Consider the following 25,525-nt stretch of genomic DNA (forward strand, 5'->3'; position numbering starts at 1 on the left):
GTACAGCAGCTGCTCCTGAGCTTTCAGGTATTTTTGTTTTTGTTCAGCCTGCTGGGTTGAACGAATAAAACTAGTAGTGTGTACGAGGCTTTAGCGTGAATTTTACTAAGATTGCCTCTCACTTCCTGCTGTGTTTACAAGATGTGACAGACGTATTACCAGGACAGGAAATAAGAGATAATCTCTCCATAAAAACCACAAAAAACAGCAGGGTTCTAATGCCTGTATTAGAAAGATAATTGGCTAGATCACCCTTTGGATCAGAGTACCCCTTATATATCAGGGACCCCCATCATGGAGTCTCCCCTTCCAATCAGAGCCCTACCTCACTCCAGCAGCTTGCAAGATGGCAGAAGTCAGAGAGGTCTGGACAGAGATGTACTCCATCCTCTCCTGAATGCTATGGGTGATCCCTTGCTCTGGATCAGCATCATGCATTGCCCAGGTGTGGGCAGGACAACGTGCTTCCTGGCCTTAGATCTTCATTATTAGTCTTGGCACTGATGGCTGGCCACACCATGGCAGCACGAGCTGCTGATACAAGACAAACTGAGCCACATATTTGCTGCACCCCAGGAGAGCCCTAATGGCACCTGGTTGAGCAACGCGGGCTAGAAATACAGTATACTTCAATTGCGCTTACAAGGAACCACTGGTATGGGGGTCACAATTTGTCATGAAAGCTTAAAGAAATTTCTGAGAGTAAATTGTTTCAATTGTTAATTTTTACCATTTTGCAGTAGGTCATTTTTTTGGTATGTATTCTCAGATTTTCATCTCTACATTTTTTAAAGGTGTCTTTTTTTTAGTATGTAATCTTTTCAATTATCTATTTTCATCCAGAGCTGAGGGGCCAGTCACAGCTTTCTTCTGAATGAGGCTCAGTACATAGATTAAAGGAAATAAAAAACCTTCTCGGAGTTTCCTGTTGTAGAAGATGATGACCCCAGAATGCAGGCATGGATAGAGGGAACTAATTATTCTTATCACTAGTCTATATGGGCTTTCTCTGTCTAGCACACCAGAGTTATTAACATTAAGAGACATAATAAACATGCTATGAAGCAGAAAGAAAGCAGCAATGCTTTTTATGGCATTGTAATGGGTCTTCATATCTGGATTTCTAAAACTTGTCCCAACACCGCTCATGTTTCTGATGTGCCTCCAAAGAGATGGAACAGTCAAGAAGAAGGCAATACTAAATATAACAAGAGGTGGTATGGAGCCTATCAAATATGTATATTGTGCTCCAGCTGATTTCTTTGTCGTGTTTTGAAAAAGATCAGTTGTAACAGCTTGATATTGGAAAAAGTTTTGCCAAATATTAGGGAGCATAGATACAAAAGAAAAACATACACACAGTCCAAGACCACTGGGCACCAGCTTTGACATCCTCACCTTGAGATACAGGAACACAGTATGTTTGTAGTTGGTAATCTTCATACAGTAATACAAACAGAGCAGATTTGCCAACCAGATAGATATATAGTTCAGGAGTATTATGTCCAGTGAAATAAACATGTTGAGGAACCCTAAATAGGCTTTGGGAAAAAAATAAAGAAAGGTCTGATGGAGGACAATCAGACACTGGTAGATCCACCTGGACAGGCAAAGACTGGTGACAATTTTATCTCCAGTGGGAAGGCACTTATTCCTGATCCACGTCTTGACATTAATCAGCACAATGAATTTGTTGAGTGTCATCCCAAGAATGACAATAAAATAGGATGAATAAATAAAAATAGGCTGAAAGACAGACTGCATAGTTGAAAAGTGATGTTGTACCTCAGTCCGGAGAACATGGACAAAGCTGTGACTCTGGCTGTCAGAAAAGGAATATGACTATAAATTATGCAGATACTTTTCATTTACTTAAGAGTGTTGCAAACTCTGGTGGTTTATGGGTTTCTGGCTTCCTTTCAAGCCTCTTTTGACTAAAATTCAAATCAGACAAAGCTTATGTTCTGTTTTGTTTGGTAAGGCTGTATTTATTTTTAGATTTGAATTACTATCTAGTTTAGAATTACAAGGATATTTGCAACTGTTTTGCAATCATCTTGTCTTTTTGATTCACACATAATGGATATATTATCTTACTTTTTGCCCAGGTTTTTAAATTAAGCAAAATATAGATAAACACCATTATGCATAATCAAGCTGAAAACAAAAACACATGTACATCAATCTCAACCAAATTCAAGTCCCATAGCTGGTCCTCAAAACCCAGATGGCTCAGAAGAAGGCAAAAGTCCCTTACACTAGGGCTACACTGTAAAGCATTGACCCTACAGACCTGGCGTTCTAGTCTGCAAATTAATCCCTGTGTCCCTGAAGACCTATTTGGTTCCTTGGCCCAAACTAGCAAAGCTCCCTGCAGGCATCACATGGTGCCTGAAATATAGCACTATTGTAGAGGGCAAGGGCTCCTGACACCTTGCAGCATCCTCATGTGACAACAGTCTGGTTCAGAAGACTCAACACTTTTATGAATGAGATTGACTATTGTGGTCCTAGATTCTCCTTAGGTTGGGCTTCATACCTGTTGATCTGTTTCTGTATGAAGCCCTAAAAAAGAACCTACCATGCAACCAGTGTTTCCTCTTCCACGGTTGACCATAATGGACATGCTGACAGTTTTTTTTTTTTTAAAGCTTGCATTGAGGTGCTACTAAAGGCTTTAGGGAAAGAAAAGGACTTGCAGAAAGGCCTAGTGCCTGCTACGCCATTTAAATCAAGTAAAGGTAATGTTTGTGACATGTATGGCAATGATAACATAAAATGTAGCTGTCCAACATTAACTGGTTTGAGTCTAAAAATTTTTTAGCAAAGCCCAACTGTGGGCTCCCTCCCCCACCCCCAGTGCTTCCCCATCGGTCCTTTGGTATTTTGTGTAAAGTGAATTTTCACAACTTTTCCTAAGCTAGGGGAAAGTTTCCTGGCAAAGTGAACAGCCTATTTGTGTTTACTAAATTAACCCCAAAAGAGTTCAGGCGCTGTGGTGACATGACGCTAACACTCATGGTACGCCCTCAATCTTTCAAATTAATTTAGCTGGAGAGCATTCATTCCAGAAGACTGAGGACATCTAGAAGTAGAATGAATATACTGAGGGGACATCACTGGAGAGGAATTGAATACTGCAGCCAGAACTGTTTTTTTTTTTCATTTTATACCTCTGCTAGGGAAAATATTTTTTTTTTAAATTGCCTAGTGTTAGGCTTAAAATATTTTTTCTTGTTCAAACTTTTAATTGCAAATCAGACTGAATATAAACCATTATGGAGTTGATGCAAGCACACGGGTAGATAATTCGGATTCACACCCATGGTAAATACAATATTTATCATAACAAAGTAGTTTAACAGTAAATAACAGTAACACATGAATTGACTGATGTTGACTGATTGAAGTAGAAAGAAGAGACCAGACCCTACATAGAGTAGTATAAATTTCTGGGGGAAAAAAACAATAAAGCAGTCAATCCAAAGGAACAGAGGTGCAAAATAAGTACAAAAAACAAGTAACATACACCAAAGAGTAAAGAGAAGAAAGTGGGAAGAACGTGGGTTAAAGGGGCAGGAAGGGTAGGGAGAGGTCTACTGCACTCACTGGGTCAGGGTAGCATCCAATACCCCAGTGGGTGGCTGGAAAGTCATGGTTCAAGAAGAGAAGAGTCAAAACCTGGAGGAAAAAAGTCAGGGTAGCATCCAATACCCCAGTGGGTGGCTGGAAAGTCATGATTCAAGAAGAGAAGAGTCAAAACCTGGAGGTAAAAAGTTACCTACCCATGGATGCCAAACCTTCAGATGTTTCGGGACTGTGTCCAAGAGGGTTGCCTCGATCTTACTGTGAACCATGACCTGTGTGATCTGATTTTTTGTTTCCAAGTGCATAATGTCACGGTCTTCCAGGCCTTTGCAATGGTTTGATTAGAACTTGAAGGGAGAGTTTCAGCTGCGCTTTTGTAAGGTCAGGGGAACAATAATTCAGCAGTGCTAAACACTGTGTCTGGCACTATAGAGTTATTTATTATAGTAGAGATTATTTGGAAAATTTCAATCCAAAAATGCTGCTCTGTTGGGCAGAACCACCACATGTGAGTCTGTGCGTCCCGTTCACCTTAACCCTGAAAACACTAGGGCAAAAAGTTAGGTAAAAATTTTGGAAATTATTGCTGTGGCCACTTACCAACACATTAAAACTTTATAATTAGTTTCCAGTGCCATTGTGTTCTATGCAAATTATTTAATAGCAGGGGTGGACTGACCATTTGGAAACTCGGGCACTACCCGAGGGCCCGGGGTCAGTGGCCCCTGGTACCTTTTTCATAGGCTTATTTGAGTTTGGGCAAGGACACAGGGGCCCCATGATCCCCATGAATTGTCAGTCCGCCCTTGTTTAATAGATTCCCATATCTCATCCCAGTCCTCTTGCTGCAGTTGTACTGCAAGGTCAGAGGCCCATTTAGAGGTGTAGGGGGGGGTAGGGTTGAAAATGTGGATGTAAGATGGGAATATAATTTAAAGATAACACCCAAGGCATTTAGATCCAAGGATCATACTATGCCTTCAGAAAAGGTCATATTGATAAGGGAATATGCATGCGAATGTAGGATGCTATGAAGTGGGATACCTGTAGGTAATATAACAATTCCGATGCTGGAAGCTGGTGTTGTTCACATAGGCTGGAAAAGGATTTAACATTGGAGGCAGTGACTAAGCTACACAGACATGTCAAATGTAAGTGTGTCCACTGATGGAATGGGGCAGGGTTGGTGTAAGCTGGATATAAAGAAGGATGCTTATAAAAGGATACCATGGTACAATAGGGGGACATTCATTTAAAGGCAACCTTGAGCCTATCCCAGAGCCCAAGCAAATAGTAGAGTAACAGGATTCCCTACAAACCTACATTTGGACAGGCTTAAATCTATTTAACCCCCTTGAGGATTTTTCACACTCAGGATAGAACTAGCTTCAGTCTAGTTCTTTGCAGCATTGAAAGGTATAAGGAAAGTGAAATGTTTATCACTAGAATCTATATGGTTGTAGAGTCTGGGCCTTGGTGTCTATGGAGTGTTTTCCGCTCCCAGATGTTGGGTTATCATGTCTGGCTCTAGCATTTGTAGAGGCTTCCTCTAGTGCACACGTGTGGTTATAGTATCTGGCGGCTCCCTCAAATGTGTGCTTGTCTGGCCAGCACCGGCATCCTATCCTATGTGCAGGATCCCCCTACCGTGTATGAGCGTTTTTGTGTCTGTGACTCACTCTAGTGCACATGCATGGTCCTGATGTCAGCCTACTTGCAAATCTCCACCCACCATGATAAAGGAAAGGACCATCAGAAAGGCTTAATGGTGACGTGGCCACAGAGAATAAAGTTAATACAGGCATGGTTTTGGTCATTTTTAATTCATCAAACAGCAGAGCCAGAAAACCACAATATAGGGAATATTTGGGGCATTGATTGTATATTGCCTAAATGTCTACTATAATTTTGTAAATACATTTACACTCTATATCTTAACATAATAAATACAATAATAAATAGTTTAGGTTAACAACACATTTTAAATGAATATATTTATATATTAAAATGAATATATATATGTATTAAAATGAATATATATATATATATATATATATATATATATAAACATGCTTCACCAAGATTTCATGCAAACAGAAATCTTTATAGAGAGTGACACACAGAAACCATGGAATCAACTATGTCAAGATATAGTAAAATAATAAAGCCAATACTACAACATGCACAACCTGATGTATGAAGTGTTCACACTTTCTTTTTCTTTTTTTTTTAATTTAAAGAAAAACAAAAAAAAAACAAAAGCTTGGCTTAAGGGATGACTTTCAATAGGTCGCAGTGAGGTAGCTGCCCTGCCACACACGTACAAAACCCTCTACAGCATGTACAACCTGATGTATGAAGTGTTCACACTTTCAATGTTTAGGGCAGCTGTGGACAGATTTCCACTCACTTCCTCCCACAGTGACAACCTTTTATACGAAATACGGGAAACTTTTCATAAACAGTTCATAGACCACAAATCTGGCAGGTTTCTAACTCTTCTTTACGCTATGCAAAAAGTGAAGGTACTCTGTTAAGTGTGATAAAGCGGAACTTTGCCCAAAAAAAGAAAGTTCCACTTTGTCTCCCCTCCTTGACCATATTTTAAAATTTTGGGGGGTTTTGGGGAGCAGGTACCTAGTTTTGGCACATATCCCTTACACTTCCTTTCAATAGTGTTCTAAGGGTGAGTTTGGTCCCCTTCCCTGTCTGCAACCCTTTGGGACATGTCGCAGGTCCCAGAAGACTGCGGGACCATTCACAGGCCACAGCGTGGCTGGCACATATGAAATGGGAAGCCAGCTGTGAAGTTGCAAGGAGTCACAGATGGCTTCCCACAAAGAACCGGCCGAGATAAGATGCCACTGGATCCCTGGACAGGTGAGTATCTGTTTATTAACTAGTTTAGCTCTTTGGACTTACTACATACCCACATGGAAGAAAAATATATTTGAAATATATTTTAAAAATATTCTAACCAAATATTTTGCCATATATTTGAAATGCTACAATTTTGGCCATATTCAATATATTTCAAAATATATTTATATATAAACCCTGTTCCAAATTATTATGCAAATTCTATTTAAGTGTCACAAAGATTAAATATTTTGTTTTTCAGTTTAACTCATGGATGGCATTGTGTGTCAGGGCTCTTTTGATTACTGAAAACAATCTGGGACTCCTGTGATAATTAGATTGGCCGGTGAGCCCAATTTAAGGAAAAACTACTAAAGGAGGGTGTTCCACATTATTAAGCAGAGCACCATTTTCAAGCAATATGGGGAAGAAAAAGGATCTCTCTTCTGCCGAAAAGAGTGAAATAGTTCGATGCCTTGGACGAGGTATGAAAACATTAGATATTTCACGAAAACTTAAGCGTGATCATCGCACTATTAAGAGATTTGTGGCTGATTCAGAGCACAGACGAGTTGGTGCGGATAAAGGCACATTGAGGAAGATTTCTGCCAGATCCATGCATCGGATCAAGAGAGCAGCTGCTAAAATACCATTACATAGCAGCAAACAGATATTTGAAGCTGCTGGCGCCTCTGGAGTCCCACGGACATCAAGGTGTAGAGTCCTCCAGAGTCTTGCAACTGTGCATAAACCTTCTATTTGGCCACCACTAACCAATGCTCACAAGCAGAAACGGCTGCATTGGGCAGAAAAATACATGAAGACTAATTTTCAAACAGTCCTGTTCACTGATAAGTGCCGTGCAACCCTGGATGGTCCAGATGGATGGAGTAGTGGATGGTTGGTGGATGGCCACCCTGTTCCAACAAGGCTGCGAAGTCAGCAAGGCGTTGGTGGAGTCATGTTTTGGGCCGGAATCATGGGAACAAAGCTGGTCGGCCCCTTTAGGTGTAAAGATGACCTCTGCAAAGTATGTGGAGTTTATGACTGACCACTTTCTTCCCTGGTACAGAAGGAAGAACTATGCTTTCTGTAATAAAATCATCTTTATGCATGACAATGCACCATCTCATGCTGCAAAGAATATCTCTGCATCAATGGCTGCTATGGGTATAAAAGGAGAGAAAGTCATGATGTGGCCTCCATCCTCCCCTGACCTCAATCCTATTGAGAACCTTTGGAGCATCCTCAAGCAAAAGATCTATGAGGGTGGGAGGCAGTTTACATCCAAACAGCAGCTCTGGGAGGCTATTCTGACATCTTGCAAACAAATTCAAGCAGAAACTGTCCAAAAACTCACAAGTTCAATGGATGCAAGACTTGTGAAGCTGCTATCAAATAAGGGGCCCTATGTTACAATGTAACGTGACCTGTTCAAATGTTTAAAAAGTTAAAATGTTGTTAAAAGTTTGATTGAAATAGCTTTTGATTTCAGTAAATATGCTGCAAACACAACAAATGACAATTTTCAGTTCTTTACAACCTATAAAGTGTTTTGAAACTTACTGTGCGGAATAATTTGGAACAGTGCATTGGAAGTGTTTTATGTTTAACAAAAATCCTGTTATCATTAGGAGGTTTGTTCAATAAAATGTGAATTGTACTCTTAATAGTTGAAAACATGAGAATTATGCTGACTGGTATTTACATCAATTATTTAGGTAAATGAGAAAAATATAATTTGTATAATAATTTGGAAGAGGGTGTATATATATATATATATATATATATATATATATATATATACTGCATGTTGAAATGTGATTTTATTACAAAATATACAAAAAATATTTTTAAAAATACATTTAAAATATACTGCATGTCTTTAAAACTACAAATCAACATTTTTGGAATGCATTTATAAATATATGTAAAAAATATATGTTAAAATTACTTTTTCATATGTTAAAAAAAATCTGAAGAATATATTTTTCTTCCATATGGGTAAGTCCAAAATGTGAACCCTTACACCCCAGTCACACCGATCCAACTTTACTGGAAGTCCCACGATTTCAAAGTCGGATGGTATTCCGACTTGAGGTGTGACTTACAAGACATCTGTGGTTTGCAAGACACAGATGTCTATGCAAGTCGCACCTAAAGTAGTGCATGCACTTGTTTAGAAATCAGTGTGGCTCCGACCAAGTAGGAATCGCACCAATAGGACCTCTGTATTTGTGGACAATAGGGAGTGACTTGCCATGCGATTTGCAAATTGTATTGGATGGCAAATCGGATGCCAAGTCGCACCTGGTGTGACCGGGGTCTTACACACAAGCTAAAAGCTGCAGTAGCAGCAATCAGCCTGTGCTCATTTTGTTCAGCCTGCTCCTGGCTTGAAAGTGATCCAGTTGCTGTATAGCCATTAATCTCTTTAACAGTGCAGGTAGTGCAGTGCCCCCCTTCCCCACTGGCGCCCCACCCCACATGGTTCTCAGGCTCTCCTGTTCTTACCTGGAGCCCAGGACCACAACTGACTTTAGGATGCAGATTGGGGGAAGGCCGAGGCACATCCATGCCCTGATATCCCCTGTACTTAAAGAAACTGGGAGCGACAATGATTTTGTCCCTTCCAGTTTCAGAATCTCCATTTCCTGGCCGGTACAGCCAGAGGACATATGTAACCAAGCAGACCTGCTCTAATTTAGATGCTGTAAAGGGCAGGGGTGACATTGGGGTCTGTTAGACCCCAAATGTCTCCATAAAGAGTACTTGTCACCTGCCTAATGCTATCACATGGGGGTTTATTCACTGTTTGTAACAGCAATAAAGTAAACATAAATAAAGAAAAAAGAAAACAAATTTTAAAAAACAATAACATAATAAAATATATATTTTTTTTAATTTTACCGTAACCCCATCGCTCTTCACACACCCGCTACCGTACGTGCAGAGTGCATGCATGCATGGAAAATGCGATAACACATGTAAAAGTATCGCCGCAAACATCACAGTGAGAGCCATAATTCCAGCACAAGAGCTCCTGATTAACTTTAAACTGATGAGCTGTAAAGACTTTTAAAGCATCACCTATGGAGATTTTTTTAGTAACATTGTTTTTTGTGATGTCACAGGCTCACACAATTTTAAGAATTGACATGTTTGGTGTCTGTTTACTTGACGCAACCTCATATTTTATATTTTGCCAAAAATTTGTATTATATATTGTGTATGTTTGCACTAAAATTAATTTTATTATTTTTTCCTTGAAATTTTACTTTGATAAACAGTTACGCAAATATCATGCAACAAAAACATCTATCATCTTTTTACTCTACAGGGTGCTTGCTTTCAGAAAATATATAATGTTCTGGGAGTTTTAGTAATTCTATGGCAAAAAAAGAAGATTTTTTACATCTCCTAGATTGTAAGCTCTAATGAGCCGGGCCCTCTGTTTCCTCTTCTACCAAATTGTACTGTAACTGTAATGTCTACCTTCATTTTGTAAAGCACTGCGAAAACTGTTGGCGCTTTATAAAGCCTGTATAATAATGTATAATAATGTGTGCAAAAAATGAAAAAAATCGCTCTAATGCTGAACTAGCTATAAATCAGCAGCTTTATTTGGTTCTAGAAAATAAGGAAAAGAGGGCGCATCAGACTCAGGGGCGGACTGACCATTTGGAAACTTGGGCACTGCCCGAGGGCCTGGGGTCAGTAGGGGGCCCCATGAGATGCCCCTGGTACCTTTTTCATAGGCTTTTTTGAGTTTGGGCAAGGACACAGGGGCCCCATGATCCCCTATTGCCTGGGGGCCCCATGAGTTATCAGTCCGCCCCTGACCAGACTTGTGCATTAACTTTGTGACAGCTTTACTGTATGAACAACATAAATATATACTCACAAATGACTCATGAATAAAGGCACATCAATGCCCACAATGCACTCAAGATGACCCAGTCACCTAAGCAAATCTCATAGGAGGGCCATCCAAAAGTCTGACGCATTTCGTGGGAGTGTTCCCTCTTCCTCAGAAACTGATTGGGTCTGAGGAACCCCCCTTGAAACATGTGTGCCTTTTGAATGGCCCTTCTGTGGTTGGAAATTGCTTAGGAGACTGAAACGATACACATAACTGTCTTGATAAAATCAACTTGACATTAGAAGTCCCCTTCACATCAGAGGTCTCCCCATCATGTTAGAGTCTCCCCCATAAGGTCAAAGTCTACCTCATCATGTCAGAGTCCCCAACTTCCCATATACATCAGGGTTCCATTATCATAGAGTCCCCTGTTCCCATTAGAGCACTACCTTACTCCAGTAGCATGACAGAGGGTAGGGAACAGAGCAGGCCTGGATGGAGGTGCACTATATAATATCTTGATTGCTGGGGGTGGCTCTGCATTCCCCTTGCCTTGAATCAGCATCACATGGTACAGGACACTATGCTCCTGAACCTAGATCTACATTGGATGTTAAGGTACTGTCAGCTGGCCCATATCACGGCACAGATGATGCTGATCCAGGGCAAACTGGGCACATGTTGCACCCCAGGTGGACCCAAACAGAATTCTGGTTGAGAAATGCTGGGATAGAGATACTCAAATTTCACTTACAAGGAACTCCTGGCATAGGGATCACATATTGTCACAACAGATTAGAACACATATAGTAAGAAAAATTAGTAAGAATTAATTGTTTCAAAATTTAATTTCCACCATTTTTAGTTTGTAATCTCTTCATTCATCTATTTTCATCCAGAGCCCATGGATCAGTCACTGCTTTCTTCTGAACTGAATCCTTGTCTTGGGGAACACAATGGGATGAAATATTAAAGAAAACGTCAAGAAGTAAATTGTTTCAAATTTAAATTTCTACGATTTTGCAATTTTTTTTTTTGGTACGTAATCTCTTCAGTTCTCTATTTTCATCCAGAGCTCAGGGAGCAGTCGCTGCTTTCTTCAGAATGAGGCTCAATACGTAGGTTAATGGGAATGAAAACCCTTCTCGGAGTTTCCTGTTGTAGAAAATGATGAGACCGGAATGCAGGCATGGATAGAGCATGCTGACTATGACCATTATTAATGTATATGGGCTTGCATTTTGTAACACACCAGAGAGAATAATATTAATTGGAATAACAAACATGATATGAAGCAGAAAGAAAGCAGCAATGCTTTTTATGGCATTGTAATGGATCTTCATGTCTGGATTTCTAAAACTGGTTCCAACACCGCTCATGTTTCTGATGTGCCTCCAAAGAGATGGAACAGTCAAGAAGAATGCAATACTGAATATAACAAGAGGTGGTGTGGAACCTATCAAATATGTAAAGCATCCTTCAGTTGTTTTCTCTGTCGCATTTTGAAAAACATCAGTGGTAACAGCTTGATTATGGGAAAATAATTTTTGCCAAACATATGGCAGAGTGGATATGAAAGAAAAAAACACACACAGTCCAAGACACCATGGCACCAACCTTGACATCCTCACCTTGAGGTAGAGGAACACAACATGCTTGTAGTTGGTAATCTTCAGACAGTAATACACACAGAGCAAACTAGCCAACCAGATAGAGATTAAGTTCAGGAGTATTATGGCCATGAAACAAAAATAGTTGAAGAAGCCTAAATGGACTTCTGGAAAAAAACACTTAAAGGTCTCACACACCACAACTAGACACTGGAAGATCCACCTGGACAGGCACAGACTAGTGACAATTTTATCTCCAGTGGGAAGGCATTTATTCCTGATCCAGGTTTTGCCATTCATCAGCACGATGAATTTGTTGAGTGCCATCCCAAGAATGACAATAAAAAAGAATGAAGAAATTAAAACAAACCCAAAAACAGACTGCATAGTTAAAAAGTGATGACTGTCCAGAGAATATGGGCAAAACTGTGACTCTAGTTGTCAGATAAGGAATATGATTAGAACTTATGCAGATACCTTTCATTTACTTAGAGTGTTCTGATTTATGGGTTTCTGGCATCCTTGCAAAACTATTTTGATTAAAATTCAAATCAGACAAAGCTTATGCTCTGTTTTGTTTGACGTTTTGCATTATCGGGACTGCATTTATTTTTGGATTTGAATTACCACCCAGATAGGAATCACAGGGATATTAGTAACTTTACTGCAATCATTTTGTCTTTTTGAGACACTGAAATGTATATATGTGTTAAGTCAGCAATATACTGTATAATATATATATATATTATTGTGAGAACTCGCTTCAGAATGGTAGAGCTTCTTCAAAGCACACAGCAACTCGCTTCTTTTTAAGGGCCTTTTTGCCCAATTTTATTTAAAGGAAAAAAGTTCCAGAAACACAAAATGCTTCCCACGCAGGGGTATCCACCATCAGAACCAATTCAGCCTTCTGGCTCTTTCAGCTATACTGCTTTATATCTGTCTCCTACAGACTCCTTCCACAAGGTTGTTTTTGCACACAGCAAACTTCTAGCACACAGCTAGTCTGGCTTCCACCTCTCCTTGGTGAAGCCCACCTGACTCCAAGGCAGAGACCTCCCATCTGCCGGGGTGGAGCCCTCCTGACTCCTGTCTGCCGGGGTGGAGCCCTCCTGACTCCTATCTGCCGGGGTGGAGCCCAGAATCATGACCTGGCCTCCACAAAAAGGCCTGCACACACCTGTGCAATCATCGCGCTGGCTGCTCTCAAAATATGGGCCCAGGATTGGAGATTTCATCCCTCTTAGAAATCTCCAGGCTACAGGTCCCAAAACAGGCTTTACAAACCAAAGAGGAAACTGATAAACCAGTTTCCTCTGCATTATGAGAACTGCCTGGAGCCCCTCAACCTGTATGGTTGAGAATCCTGGATCTTCATCGTGATTTCCACCGTGGCAGGATACCGCACTGCCACAATATATATATATATATATATATATATATATACACTCATCGACCACTTTATTAGGTACACCTGTTCAGTTGCTTGGTAACACATATTACTAATCAGCCAATCACATGACAGCAACTCAATGCATTTAGACATGTAGACGTGGTGAAGACGACTTGCTGAAGTTCAAACCAAGCATGAGAATGGGAAGAAAGGGGATTTAAGTGACTTTGAACATGGCATGGTTGTTGGTGCCAGACAGGATGGTCTTGAGTATTTAAAAAACTGCTAATCTACTGGGATTTTCAAGCACAACCATCTCTAGAGTTTACAGAGAATGGTCTGAAAAAGAGAAAGTATCCAGTGAGTGGCTGCTGTGTGGATTAAAATGCCTTGTTGATGTTATTGTCAGAAGACAAACAAATGAAACCAGCGCTCAAATCTTCATGCAGACTAAAAGAAATTCAGAATGCCAAACAGAGAAGTGCTGCCCTTCAAAGGTCGGGAAATCTGGACACTGGTGAACAAAAGCAGACAAGGGCGCACTCACATTGTGCATTACCGTGGTACACCACATATTTATTGTGTAGACAAATAGATGTATACTCACAAACCAAAGGAAATTAAAAGCAGAATATGTAGTCCGCAATTATTGCGGACTACATATTCTGCCTTAAATTTCCTTTGGTTTGTGAGTATACATCTATTTGTCTACACAATAAATATGTGGTGTACCACGGTAATGCACAATGTGAGTGCGCCCTTGTCTGCTTTTGTTCACCAGTGTTATTGTCAGAGGTCAGAGGAGAATGGGAAGACTGGTTGCTGCGACATTCAGCTGGTAGGGTCAGAATTTGGCATAAACAACATGAAAGCATGGATCCATCCTGCCTTGTATCAATGGTTCAGGCTGGTGGTGGAGGTGTAATAGTGTGGGGGAGATTTTCTTGTCACTAGCAAGATGTACTTAATAAAGTGACTGGAGAGGGCATATATATATAGTATGTGTTTGGTGATTTTTCAGACTTACAAGTTAAAATCTGTTGTATTAGGAGTAAACATCAGTCTTCTTTCTCAAACAAATGCCATTGGAGCAATGTTTGCATATGTTATCTTCTAATACAATGGGACATTAGATACTATTGTCGTACATTGGGCAAATGTAAACAATTTGATGAGCAATTTATTGGCTGAAGCGGTTGGACTTGTGACTTTTTTCAACCAGATTAACTATGTAACTAAGCAATGTACACATTTTTAACTGCTCCACTTGTTTTAGAGGAGTTCTGATCAAACACTGCACCCAGGTTATGTCAATAAAAGTCATGAAGGACATTTGATATGTACAATACTAGAGTTTGAGTTAGTAAAAGCTTCTCTCATAGAAACTGATGTAGAAAGAAAGGGGTCAAGAGATAAGCCCATGTGGGAATGGCTACCCAAACTTTTTCAATAAAAGGACAGTGAAAGCTAAAAGGGGGGCTCCATAACAACAGGAAGAACTTAGGCTACGTGCACACTAGCTTTGTCAGCAGGCATCAGACAGGCGTTTGGGAAGCAGTTTTAACGCTTCTCAAATGCCTATGAATATTCTGCATATGGCAGCACACAGTCCTGTTCACAGGGAAGCGTTAGCATCACGTCGCGGCAAAACTGACGCCTCGGGTCAAGTCAGGAGGAGTTGAAGCCTCCTATTCAAGTCTATGGTGCCGCTGGCAGGTGGTTGCGATGTGGTTGCGAGGCGTTTGCGGAGCATTAATACCATTTAACTTCATTATAGGAGTTTGTGGTGAGGTTTTAACGCTTGGCAAATGCCTATCAACCTCCTCAAACCAGCACATAGGGCGTTTTGGGAGCGTTTGAGGAGCGTGAAAAACGGTTCACAAATGTCTGTCTAATGCCTGTCAAACACTACAGGGGCATTTGGCAAGAGTTAGAAATAAAGTCAAGTGTGAACGAGCCCTTAGTGTCATCCCCAGGTGAAGTTCCTTCTTTGATCTTGCATAGTCCCCTGTGGCCAAGACATTTCCTCTTATCTACATTGCAAAAGCCTAATTTCAGTAATTGCTTGAATAGCCTTGATTCCCAGATACCCGCAGAGATTGTAAAGCCGCTATAACCAAAGCTAAGTGACTTTTTGGTGTATCCCTTTAGCATACCTACCATTGTCAATGCTCCTTTGCTAGGAAGGATTGGTAGCATGTGCATGTTTGTTGTATGCATATCTGTAATACTCTGTGTGTCTTGGAATTTTTTCTCACAATTGTAAGTAGTTTGTATGTACAGCATTCTTGTTTAGTATACAAACAGAAAAACAGGAAAAGCAAACACTAAGTTCAGTAGAGTTAAAAGCTTTAACAATAAAATCAAATGCAAAATTGGCCCCTCACAAAGTTAAAATGAAAAAGGAATGCAGTCAACACTCTCCAGCATCAGATCCCAGATGATGATCGTTTTATGGCCTGGTGACGCAGGATTACATATTGCGTATATTAAACGCACATCTGGTGAGTGCGTTTTTCACCTATTTGTGTGGTTCACACCTATCATCACACCTTGGATCAGGACGTCCACTCACCTGGAATTAGGATCTCTCCATGATCCGCACTATTATACTGTATTGAACTTTTATATTTATGGATCACCCTCAGAGTGATATCACGCATGTACATATATTGTGTGTATAAACTGTGCTCTATTATTTAGCGCTGCACCATTCTATTTAACATGTATGTTCGATTGGAGGTTTTTATTTTGGTTACCTTTTCGGTGTATCAGCTGCTCAGTAACGTTTTTATGTATACACATCTATACACTTTTGCATTTAAGTCGCGCTCACTATAACATCTTTTATTACAGATGGAAGAATGGCTGCAGCTGAAGGACAGACAAAAGCTCTATACACAGGCACAGAATGTCGCATTGAACCTCCACGATGACGTCACATGTGGGAGGTACAATGGGCATGGCTACGCACACTTCGAAGGACCTCCTTCTTGTCAAGCCTACCTAAGGGAAAAACTGTGATTGATTTATAAAAGAGAAGAAGGAAGGCACATACCACAAAACTGCAGCCCCAATGCTCATAAGGGCAGCTGAAGTTCAAACCGAGCATCAGAATGGAGAAGAAAGGGGATTTAAGTGAATTTGAAAATGGCATGGTTGTTGGTGCCAGACGGGCTGGTCTGAGTATCTCAAAAACTGCGGATCTACTGGGATTTTCACACACAACCATCTTTCGGGTTTACAGAGAATGGTCCGAAAAAGAGAAAATATCCAGTGAGTGGCAGTTGTGTGGATGAAAATGCCTTGTTGATGTCAGAGGTCAGAGGAGAATGGGCAGACTGGTTGCTGTGACATTCAGCTGGTAGGGTCAGAATTTGGCGTAAACTAAATGAAAGCATGAATCCATCCTGCCTTGTATCTACGGTTCAGACTGGTGATGTGATGGTGTGGGGGAGATTTTCTTGGCACTAGCAAGGTGTACTTAATAAAGTGGCTGGAGAGGGCATATATATAGTACAGTATGTGTTTGGTGATTGTTCAGACTTACACGTAAAAATCTGTTGTATTAGGAGTAAACATCAGTCTTCTTTATCAAACAAATGCCATTGGAACAATGTTTGTATATGTTGTCCTCTAATACAATGGGACATTAGATACCATTGTTGTGTATTGGGCAAATGTAAACAATTTTATGGGCAATTTGTTGGCTGAACCAGTTGGACTTGTGACTTTTTTCAACCAGATTAACTAAGCTGTACACATTTTTAACTGCTCCACTTGTTTCTATGTTCAGGCTGGTGGTGGTGGTGTAATGGTGTGGGAGATTTTCTTGGTACTAGCAAGGTGGACCTAATAAAGTGGCCAGTGTACATTTCTATTTTCTTTGTCCAAAATCGTATGGCAAAAAAATTAGACCTTCAAAAGACCGTGCCTCTTAAAAATACCTTGTGTCTGCGTTACAAAATGTTTTCATTTCAAGGGTGTTCCTACTGTTTTGGCGCTCCAGTGGCTCCAAATATGTGATAGGCAGTCAGGAAATCAGATGTGTAATTTGAAAACTTGGATGTGCCCCTTGAATTTCAGGACCCCTCTATGCATTTAGGTTGCAAAAAAAGTGTCACATATATGGTATCTCCATACTCTGAAGAAGTAGCAGAATGTGTTCTGTGGTGTAATTCTGTATTTCCATGCTGTGTGTGAGACATATCTTATTAATTAACCCCTTGGTGCCGGCACCTCCCGGCCCTTTAAGGGTTTCAGAAGCCGGGAGGTGGGACGGGGTTTTACGGTAATGTGACCACCGTGATTCGCTGTCACGGCGGTCACATGATCGGGAAAGGTCCCGATCGAAAGAGGAGATCAGGACCTTTCCGTGAGTACTGGACATGTGTGCTGGGCGCGCGCTCTCAGCACATATGTTTTTCTTAATTGCACGCAAATGTGCAGCCGCTCGGCATCAAGGCCCAGATGCCAGGAGGCAGCACATTTGCATGCGCCCGCTGCCAAGAGTTTAACAGATGTGTGTAAAAAAAAATACATTTCTACTTTCTTCATTTTCAAAAATCTTGTGGCAAAAAATATGTTCTTCAAAAGACTCACCATACCTCTAATTGAATATATTGGAGGGTCTAGTTTGCAAAATGGGGTATTTTTGTGGTTGTTTGTCCTGTCCTGGCACTTCAAGAAACGTGATAGGTAGTCAAGAAACTTGATACTAAATTTATGCCCCTTAGGGTCCTTTCACACGGGCGAACCAATTAGGTTCACCTGTCAGTTATTCAAGCTGACCTGATCAGATGGTTCATGCATACCTATTGACCATTGGGTTTACACCCGCCTACCTCCAGGTCTGATTAGGTCCGCTACAAAAATGGAGCAGGACTGCATCCTCTTCCATTTGGGTGGACGGGATTGGAGGCAGCCGGGTGTAAACATCAGAGTCCATAGAGCAGAGCGGGGTCTGTCCGTGTCCGCTCTGCATAATCTGAGGGGATACAGATCTGCCATCTGCCCCTCTCTGCTGTGATCAGCAAGGGATCATCCGACAGATCCCCCACTGATCTAAACAGAAGGGTGAAGGACCTTCAAAAGCCTGAATGTGCTTCTTGGATTTTGGACCCCTCTCTGCATCCCAGCAACTAAACAATCTCACACATGTGGTATCCCCATACTCAGGAGGAGTAGAAAAATGTAATTTGGGGTGTAATTGTAAGTCTATGCTGTGCGTGAGAAATAATTTGTTAAATGTACAACTTTGTGAAAAAAACACATTTTATTAAATTTCTTGGTTTTCCAAAAAATGGTGATAAAAATTCTAACTTCAAAAAACTCGTCATGCTTCTTACTAAATACCTTGGGCTGTCTACTTTCCAAAATGGGTCATTTTGGGAATATTTGTACTTTCCTTGCATACTATATATTTTATATACCAAATGTATATGTAGCACTACCCTCGTGAGAGCCGCTGTGTTGTGGGTATCCTTAAGCTTCCCTCCGCACAGCCAGGCAACAGGTATTTTTCACACAGACTTGCATCCAAAGACAATGACCAGTCCATGGGCTTGGTTTTGTTGTTTTATTGGGGGAATTCAACTTGAATAGGGAAATAGGGATTATGGGATGCCCAACTTGACTTAAAACAATGGAAGGGGGACACTTCCCTCTTATGTACAAAACAGATCCTGGACTGTTCTTTTCCTGAAAGCTGTCAGTAGTTGTGGATCAGTAGCAGCTGCCCCTTATGGGCGAGGAACTAGCAGACCCTCAAAAACCACTTCACTTCTCGTAGTCACACACAGAGGTGTCTGCTCTCCCCCTTACAGAGCCGCTCCCAGCTCCACAGCCTGCAAGCACTACCAGCCCTCCTGGCTTCTTGAAAGATCTCCCGGGACAAGGATAAGGGATTTAGCCCAATGCTGTCCTTAGAAAGTTTCCTACATGTGGTAGTCTTTCCCCTTGTAGATCTCAAAGGGTTCTGCTGTACTCTCTCTGTCCTCCTTGCTCCCTACTGCTCCAGGCTTTGATCCCATCCATGTCTCTCTGCAGAATATATCCTCCTAAGCCCAGCCTAGAGGCTTCCCCCCCAGACCTAGGGGGCCTCTCCTAGACACTGACAGTCTCCTCAGCATTCCATCTCCCCCCCCCCCCCCCACTGCCAGCCTGACTCTCCCATATTTATAGGCCAGTCCACCACTCTACCAGGGCTTCAAAACCTAGGATTGGGCAGACCCCCCATGAATATGCAGATTAAGCCTCTGACCCTTCCTTCTTACCAACTTCCGGAAGGTTCTATGTCCTCCATAGTCAGGAGGAGGCAATAGAGCCACAACCTATTGAGTCATCCAGCTGACCTGAAATAACCTGACCTCAATCACATGACTTACATATCTACCATGAGTCACCCACAATGATTTTGCCTATAATGTTCTATCCTATTCTAGTAGCACACTAGAGGGTGTTACATATAGACTCTATGACTTTCACACAGTCTAAATATTATACATGTAATACATACTATCGAATAGCTCAAAACTCCAATTAACGTACAGCTCTGGGCTCCTTCTCCTATGATTGGGTATTTACTGCAAAGTGAATTTTGAAAATTTTAACTAAGCAAATGGAATATTCCTTTGCAAGTGAATCTCCTTTGCACAGCAAGCAACTTGTGTTTAGTAAATCAACCACAATGAGTGCAGGGCATTGTGGTGACACCCCCACAGGGCATGGATCATTGACACCCAACACTCATAGGAGTTAATTACTAAAACTAGAAAATACAAACTCTGGTGCAGCCCTGCATAGAAACCAATCAGCTTACAGGTTTTTTGTCAAAGTTTAATTGAACAAGCTGAAGTTAGAAGCTAATTGGCGACCATGCACAGCTGCACCAGTTTCTCAATGCTCCAGTTTTAGTAACTCAGCCCCATAGTATACCTTCAGTGTTTCAAATTAATGACATTAGGTAGCATACAACCCAGTAGGCTAAGGGTATCTAGTGGTGGAATGCATTTACTGCAAGGGACATCACCAGAGAGGAAAGGAGTATTGCAGCCAGAGTCTATTTTAAACCTCTGCTAGGGAAATGTTTTGTTTAAAGGTCGAAGTTAGGCTTAAATCTTTTTGAACTGCTTGAGGATCTTCTGAAGGATTTTTGTTTTGTGTTTTTCCCACTCAGCATATAACTAGCTTAAGTCTTCAAGGCACTGGAAGGTATAAGCAGAGTGAAATGTTTAGCACTAGATTCTGTATACACACATACACTGGGTCTGTGTGTTCATAGAGTGTTTTCATCACCAGGAAGCTGGGCCACTGGTGCACATGCATGGCTATTGTGTCTGTCTCCAGCGTATGCGGAGGCTCCCTCTACTGAACATGCGTGGCTATTGTAACTGGCGGCTCCCTCTAGTATGTATATACTGTATATAGTGTGTCTGACTTCAACATGCAGTTCAATTTTGGGCACCAATTCACAAAAAGAACATTGGGGAAATGGAGAAAGTACAGAGAAGGGCAACCAAGATGATAAGAGGCATGGAGGAGCTCAGCTATGAGGAAAGATTAGAGGAACTGAATTTATTTTCTCTTGAGAAGAGGAGATTAAGGGGGATATGATCTCCATGTATAATACATAAGGGGGGATATGAACTCCATGTATAATACATAAGGGGGATATGATCTCCATGTATAATACATAAGGGGGGATATGATCTCCATGTATAATACATAATGGGGGATATGATCTCCATGTATAATACATAAGGGGGGATATGAACTCCATGTATAATACATAAGGGGGATATGATCTCCATGTATAATACATAAGGGGGGATATGATCACCATGTATAATACATAAGGGGGGATATGATCTCCATGTATAATACATAAGGGGGATATGATCACCATGTATAATACATAAGGGGGGATATGATCTCCATGTATAATACATAAGGGGGGATATGATCTCCATGTATAATACATAAGGGGGGATATGATCTCCATGTATAATACATAAGGGGGGATATGATCTCCATGTATAATACATAAGGGGGGATATGATCACTATGTATAATACATAAGGGGGATATGATCTCCATGTATAATACATAAGGGGGGATATGATCTCCATGTATAATACATAAGGGGGGATATGATCTCCATGTATAATACATAAGGGGGATATGATCACCATGTATAATACATAAGGGGGGATATGATCATCATGTATAATACATAAGGGGGGGATATGATCTCGATGTATAATACATAAGGGGGATATGATCACCATGTATAATACATAAGGGGGGATATGAGCTCCATGTATAATACATAAGGGGGGATATGATCTCCATGTATAATACATAAGGGGGATATGATCTCCATGTATAATACATAAGGGGGGATATGATCTCCATGTATAATACATAAGGGGGGATATGATCACCATGTATAATACATAAGGGGGATATGATCTCCATGTATAATACATAAGGGGGGATATGATCACCATGTATAATACATAAGGGGGGATATGATCTCCATGTATAATACATAAGGGGGGATATGACCTCCATGTATAATACATAAGGGGGGATATGATCTCCATGTATAATACATAAGGGGGGGATATGATCTCCATGTATAATACATAAGGGGGGATATGATCTCCAAGTATAATACATAAGGGGGATATGATCACCATGTATAATACATAAGGGGGGATATGATCACCATGTATAATACATAAGGGGGGATATGATCTCCATGTGTAAATACATCAGTAGTTCATATAGTGAACTCGGTGTAGAGCTATTCACTCTGAGGTCATCACAGAGAACAAGGGGGCACTCTTTACGTCTGGAGGAAAAGAAATGTATTCTCCAAACACGGAAAGGTTTCTTCACAATAAGAGCTGTGAACATGTGGAATAGACTCCCTCAAGAGTTGGTTCTGGCCAGCTCAGTGGATTGCTTTAAAAAAGTCCTGGATTCTTTCATAGATACACAGAATATAACTGGATATAACATTTATAGGTAAAGTTGATCCAGGGAATATCCAATTGCCTCCCGGGGGATCAGGAACAAATTTTTTCCCCTGCAGGAGCAAATTGGTTCATCCTTTGCTGTTTTTTTTGCCTTCCTCTGGATCAACTGTGGGTGAAGGATTATAACTTTTTTTTTTTTTGAGATTGAACTGGATGGACTTTTGTCTTTTTTCAGCCACACTAACTATGTAACTATGTGTGGAAGCTCCCTCTAGTGCACATGTGTGGTTATTGTATCTGGCGACTCCATCTAGTGCGCATACGTGATGCGTGTCTGGCTTTGACATGTGTGGAGGCTCTCTCTACTGCTTATGTGTGCTTGTTGTATCTGGTGGCTCACTCAAGTGTACATGTGTGGTTTTTTGACCAGTGCTAGCAACCTCTGTGCAGGCTCCCTCTACTGTGCATGTGCTTTTTTGTGTTCGCAGCTCCCGCTAGTGCTCATGTGTATTCTTGACGCCACTCCACTTGCAAATCCCCACCCACCACTGACAAAGTAAAGGACCATCACAGATGGTCACATGACCACACGAAAAAAAAAGTTAATAAATGTATGTTTTTGGACATTTTTATTTATTAAACAGCAGACAGTCAACAATCCAAAATACAGGGACCATTTGGACTGTTGGTTGTATTTTGCTCACATTTCTACTTTCATTTTGTAAATATATGTACAGTCTATATTTTAACATGTTAAGCAACAGTAATAATGAGTTTATGTTACCAACTCCTTTTAAATGAACTTACACTGTATATGTATAAACATGCTTCACCGAGATTTCATGGAAACAGAAATCTCCATTGCTAGTCTACATGACACACGGAAATCATGGAACGAACTGTATATCAGGACATAAGAAGATTAAAAAAAAAAGAGTACCAAACCATATACAACCTGAAGTGTAAAAGTGTTCAGACTTTCAATGTTCAGGGCTTAAAGGTTCAGATTTAAAATTTCTTCCTACCTCACTGAAAACCTTGGATAGGAAATAAGGAACATTTTCCTAAACAGTTCATAGACCACGAACTTGACCTCTAACTCTTCCTTACTCTAGCCAAAACATGGAGGAAAACCATTAATTGTATTTAAAGTGAAAACTTTTTTGGATGGAGCATGGAAGGGGATGAACTCCTCTCGGGGTTCTTTTGCTGTCTGTGTCCTTGTTAGGGAGATTTACTCTGAAATATCATTGAGACTAAAAGTGATGGGAAAATCCAAAATGTTGAGCGTCAGCGGCACAGGAATACATGGTATATCTTCTAATGATCCAAACTTCAAACTTTCTAAGAGGGAATTTTTCCTCATTTTGGAGAGCTTGTCTCTCACTTCCTGCTGTGCTTTCAGGGTGGAAAGCTAAATATCCTCAACGGGATGCATGGGGAAAAAAAACAGAAGTTTTAACAATTTCCTACTCTATACATAATAAAAAAAGTTAGCATAAGGTAAAACTTAACTGCATTTACATGGAACTCCTGGCATGGTGGTCACATTTCCTTTCCCTTCCTGCCACAGTGACAGCACTATTACCAGGAAAGGAAATAAAAGGAAATCTCCCCTTCAGACCCCCAAAAAATCAGGGTTCGGAAATCTGTATATACAACTGAAAAAACAAAATATTTTCCTAGGGCAGCCTTTCTCAACCTTTTACAGTCACAGAACATTTTAAACTTGTGTATGCAAAATCTCAAGACACCACCAATGTGAATGTTACTAGCCATGAATGAAAAACCTGAGAGGTCCCCTCATCATGTCATACTCCACCCATCATGTCAGAGTCCATCCCCATCACATAAGAGTTTGTCCTCGTGTCAGAATCCCCCTATCACATCAGCAGTGCCCCCACTATACATCAAAATCCTACTAATGCATCAGAGTTCATCATCGCAGAGTTCCCTCTTCCCATCAGAGACCTACCACAATCCAGCAAATCAGCAGAGGATGGCAGGTAGAGCAGGTTAGCACAGAAGTGCACTCCATCCTTTTCCTGAATGCTGGGAGCAAGCCTGCATGCCACCGGTCCTGGATCAGCATTATTGCCATGAAGTGCACTCCATCCGGGCACTAGATCTTCATTTGTTGTTATACTGGTGGTCAACATGCACCAAAGCAGCACATGATGCTGATCCAGAGGAACTGCACTCAGTTGAGAAACATTGGGCTAGACATACAGTATACTTTAATTGCACATACATGGAACCCCTGGCAAAAGATCAAAAAAAGAAACCTTCTAAGAGAAAATAGTTTCAAAATTAAATTTCTCAGTAGGCCTTTTTTAGTAGATCATCTCTTCGTTTATCTATATTCACCCTGAGCCATGGGATCAGTTATTTGTTTCTTCTAAAGGGAATCCTTGGCATGGGGATGAAAAGTTGTCATGGAACATTCAAGAAAACCTCTAGAAGTAAATTGTTTCAAGTGTTCATTGCTATGATTTTATTCTCTAACTTTATGGAGTATGTCCTTTTTGTAGTTTTTAATCTCCTCACTTATTTTTTTTTCCACCCAGAACTCAGGGATCAGTGACTGTTTTCTTCTTTACAAGGCTCAGTACATAAGTTATTGGAAATAAAAAACCTTCTCGGAGTTTCCTGTTGTAGAAGATGATGACCCCAGAATGCAGGCATGGATAGAGGGAAGCGACTATTAACACCAGTGGTCTATATGGGTTTCCACTTTCTATCACACCAGAGAAATAAATATTGCATTTACATGGAACCCCTGGCAAAAGATCAAAAAAAGAAACCTTCTAAGAGAAAATAGTTTCAAAATCAAATTTCTCAGTAGGCCTTTTTTAGTAGATCATCTCTTCGTTTATCTATATTCACCCTGAGCCATGGGATCAGTTATTTCTTTCTTCTAAAGGGAATCCTTGGCATGGGGATGAAAAGTTTTCATGAAACATTCAAGAAAACCTCTAGAAGTAAATTGTTTCAAGTGTTCATTGCTATGATTTTATTCTCTAACTTTATGGAGTATGTCCTTTTTGTAGTTTTTAATCTCTTCACTTATTTTTTTTTCCACCCAGAACTCAGGGATCAGTGACTGTTTTCTTCTGTACAAGGCTAAGTACATAAGTTATTGGAAATAAAAAACCTTCTCGGAGTTTCCTGTTGTAGAAGATGATGACCCCAGAATGCAGGCATGGATAGAGGGAAGCGACTATTAACA

At 40.6% G+C, this 25,525-nt stretch overlaps 1 protein-coding gene across 1 annotated transcript; it reads right to left on the minus strand.

Annotated features, from left to right (window-relative positions):
* Window positions 1-825: 825 nt before the first annotated feature.
* LOC149437077 (taste receptor type 2 member 3-like) lies at window positions 826-1,704 on the minus strand. The gene has a single exon (XM_089661155.1). The coding sequence runs from the start codon at window positions 1,702-1,704 to the stop codon at window positions 826-828; it is 879 nt and encodes a 292-aa protein (XP_089517281.1).
* Between the last annotated feature and the right edge of the window lie 23,821 nt (window positions 1,705-25,525).

Source organism: Staurois parvus, unplaced genomic scaffold, assembly GCF_062004578.1.
Source record: "Staurois parvus isolate SC_StPar_1 unplaced genomic scaffold, SC_StPar_1.0 ptg001317l, whole genome shotgun sequence".
NCBI classification, from domain to species: domain Eukaryota; kingdom Metazoa; phylum Chordata; class Amphibia; order Anura; family Ranidae; genus Staurois; species Staurois parvus.

What these genes read in the sequence shown, in the direction of transcription:
- LOC149437077 (XM_089661155.1), bottom strand. Translation starts at nt 1,704, where the DNA reads ATGACACTCAACAAATTCATTGTGCTGATTAATGTCAAGACGTGGATC.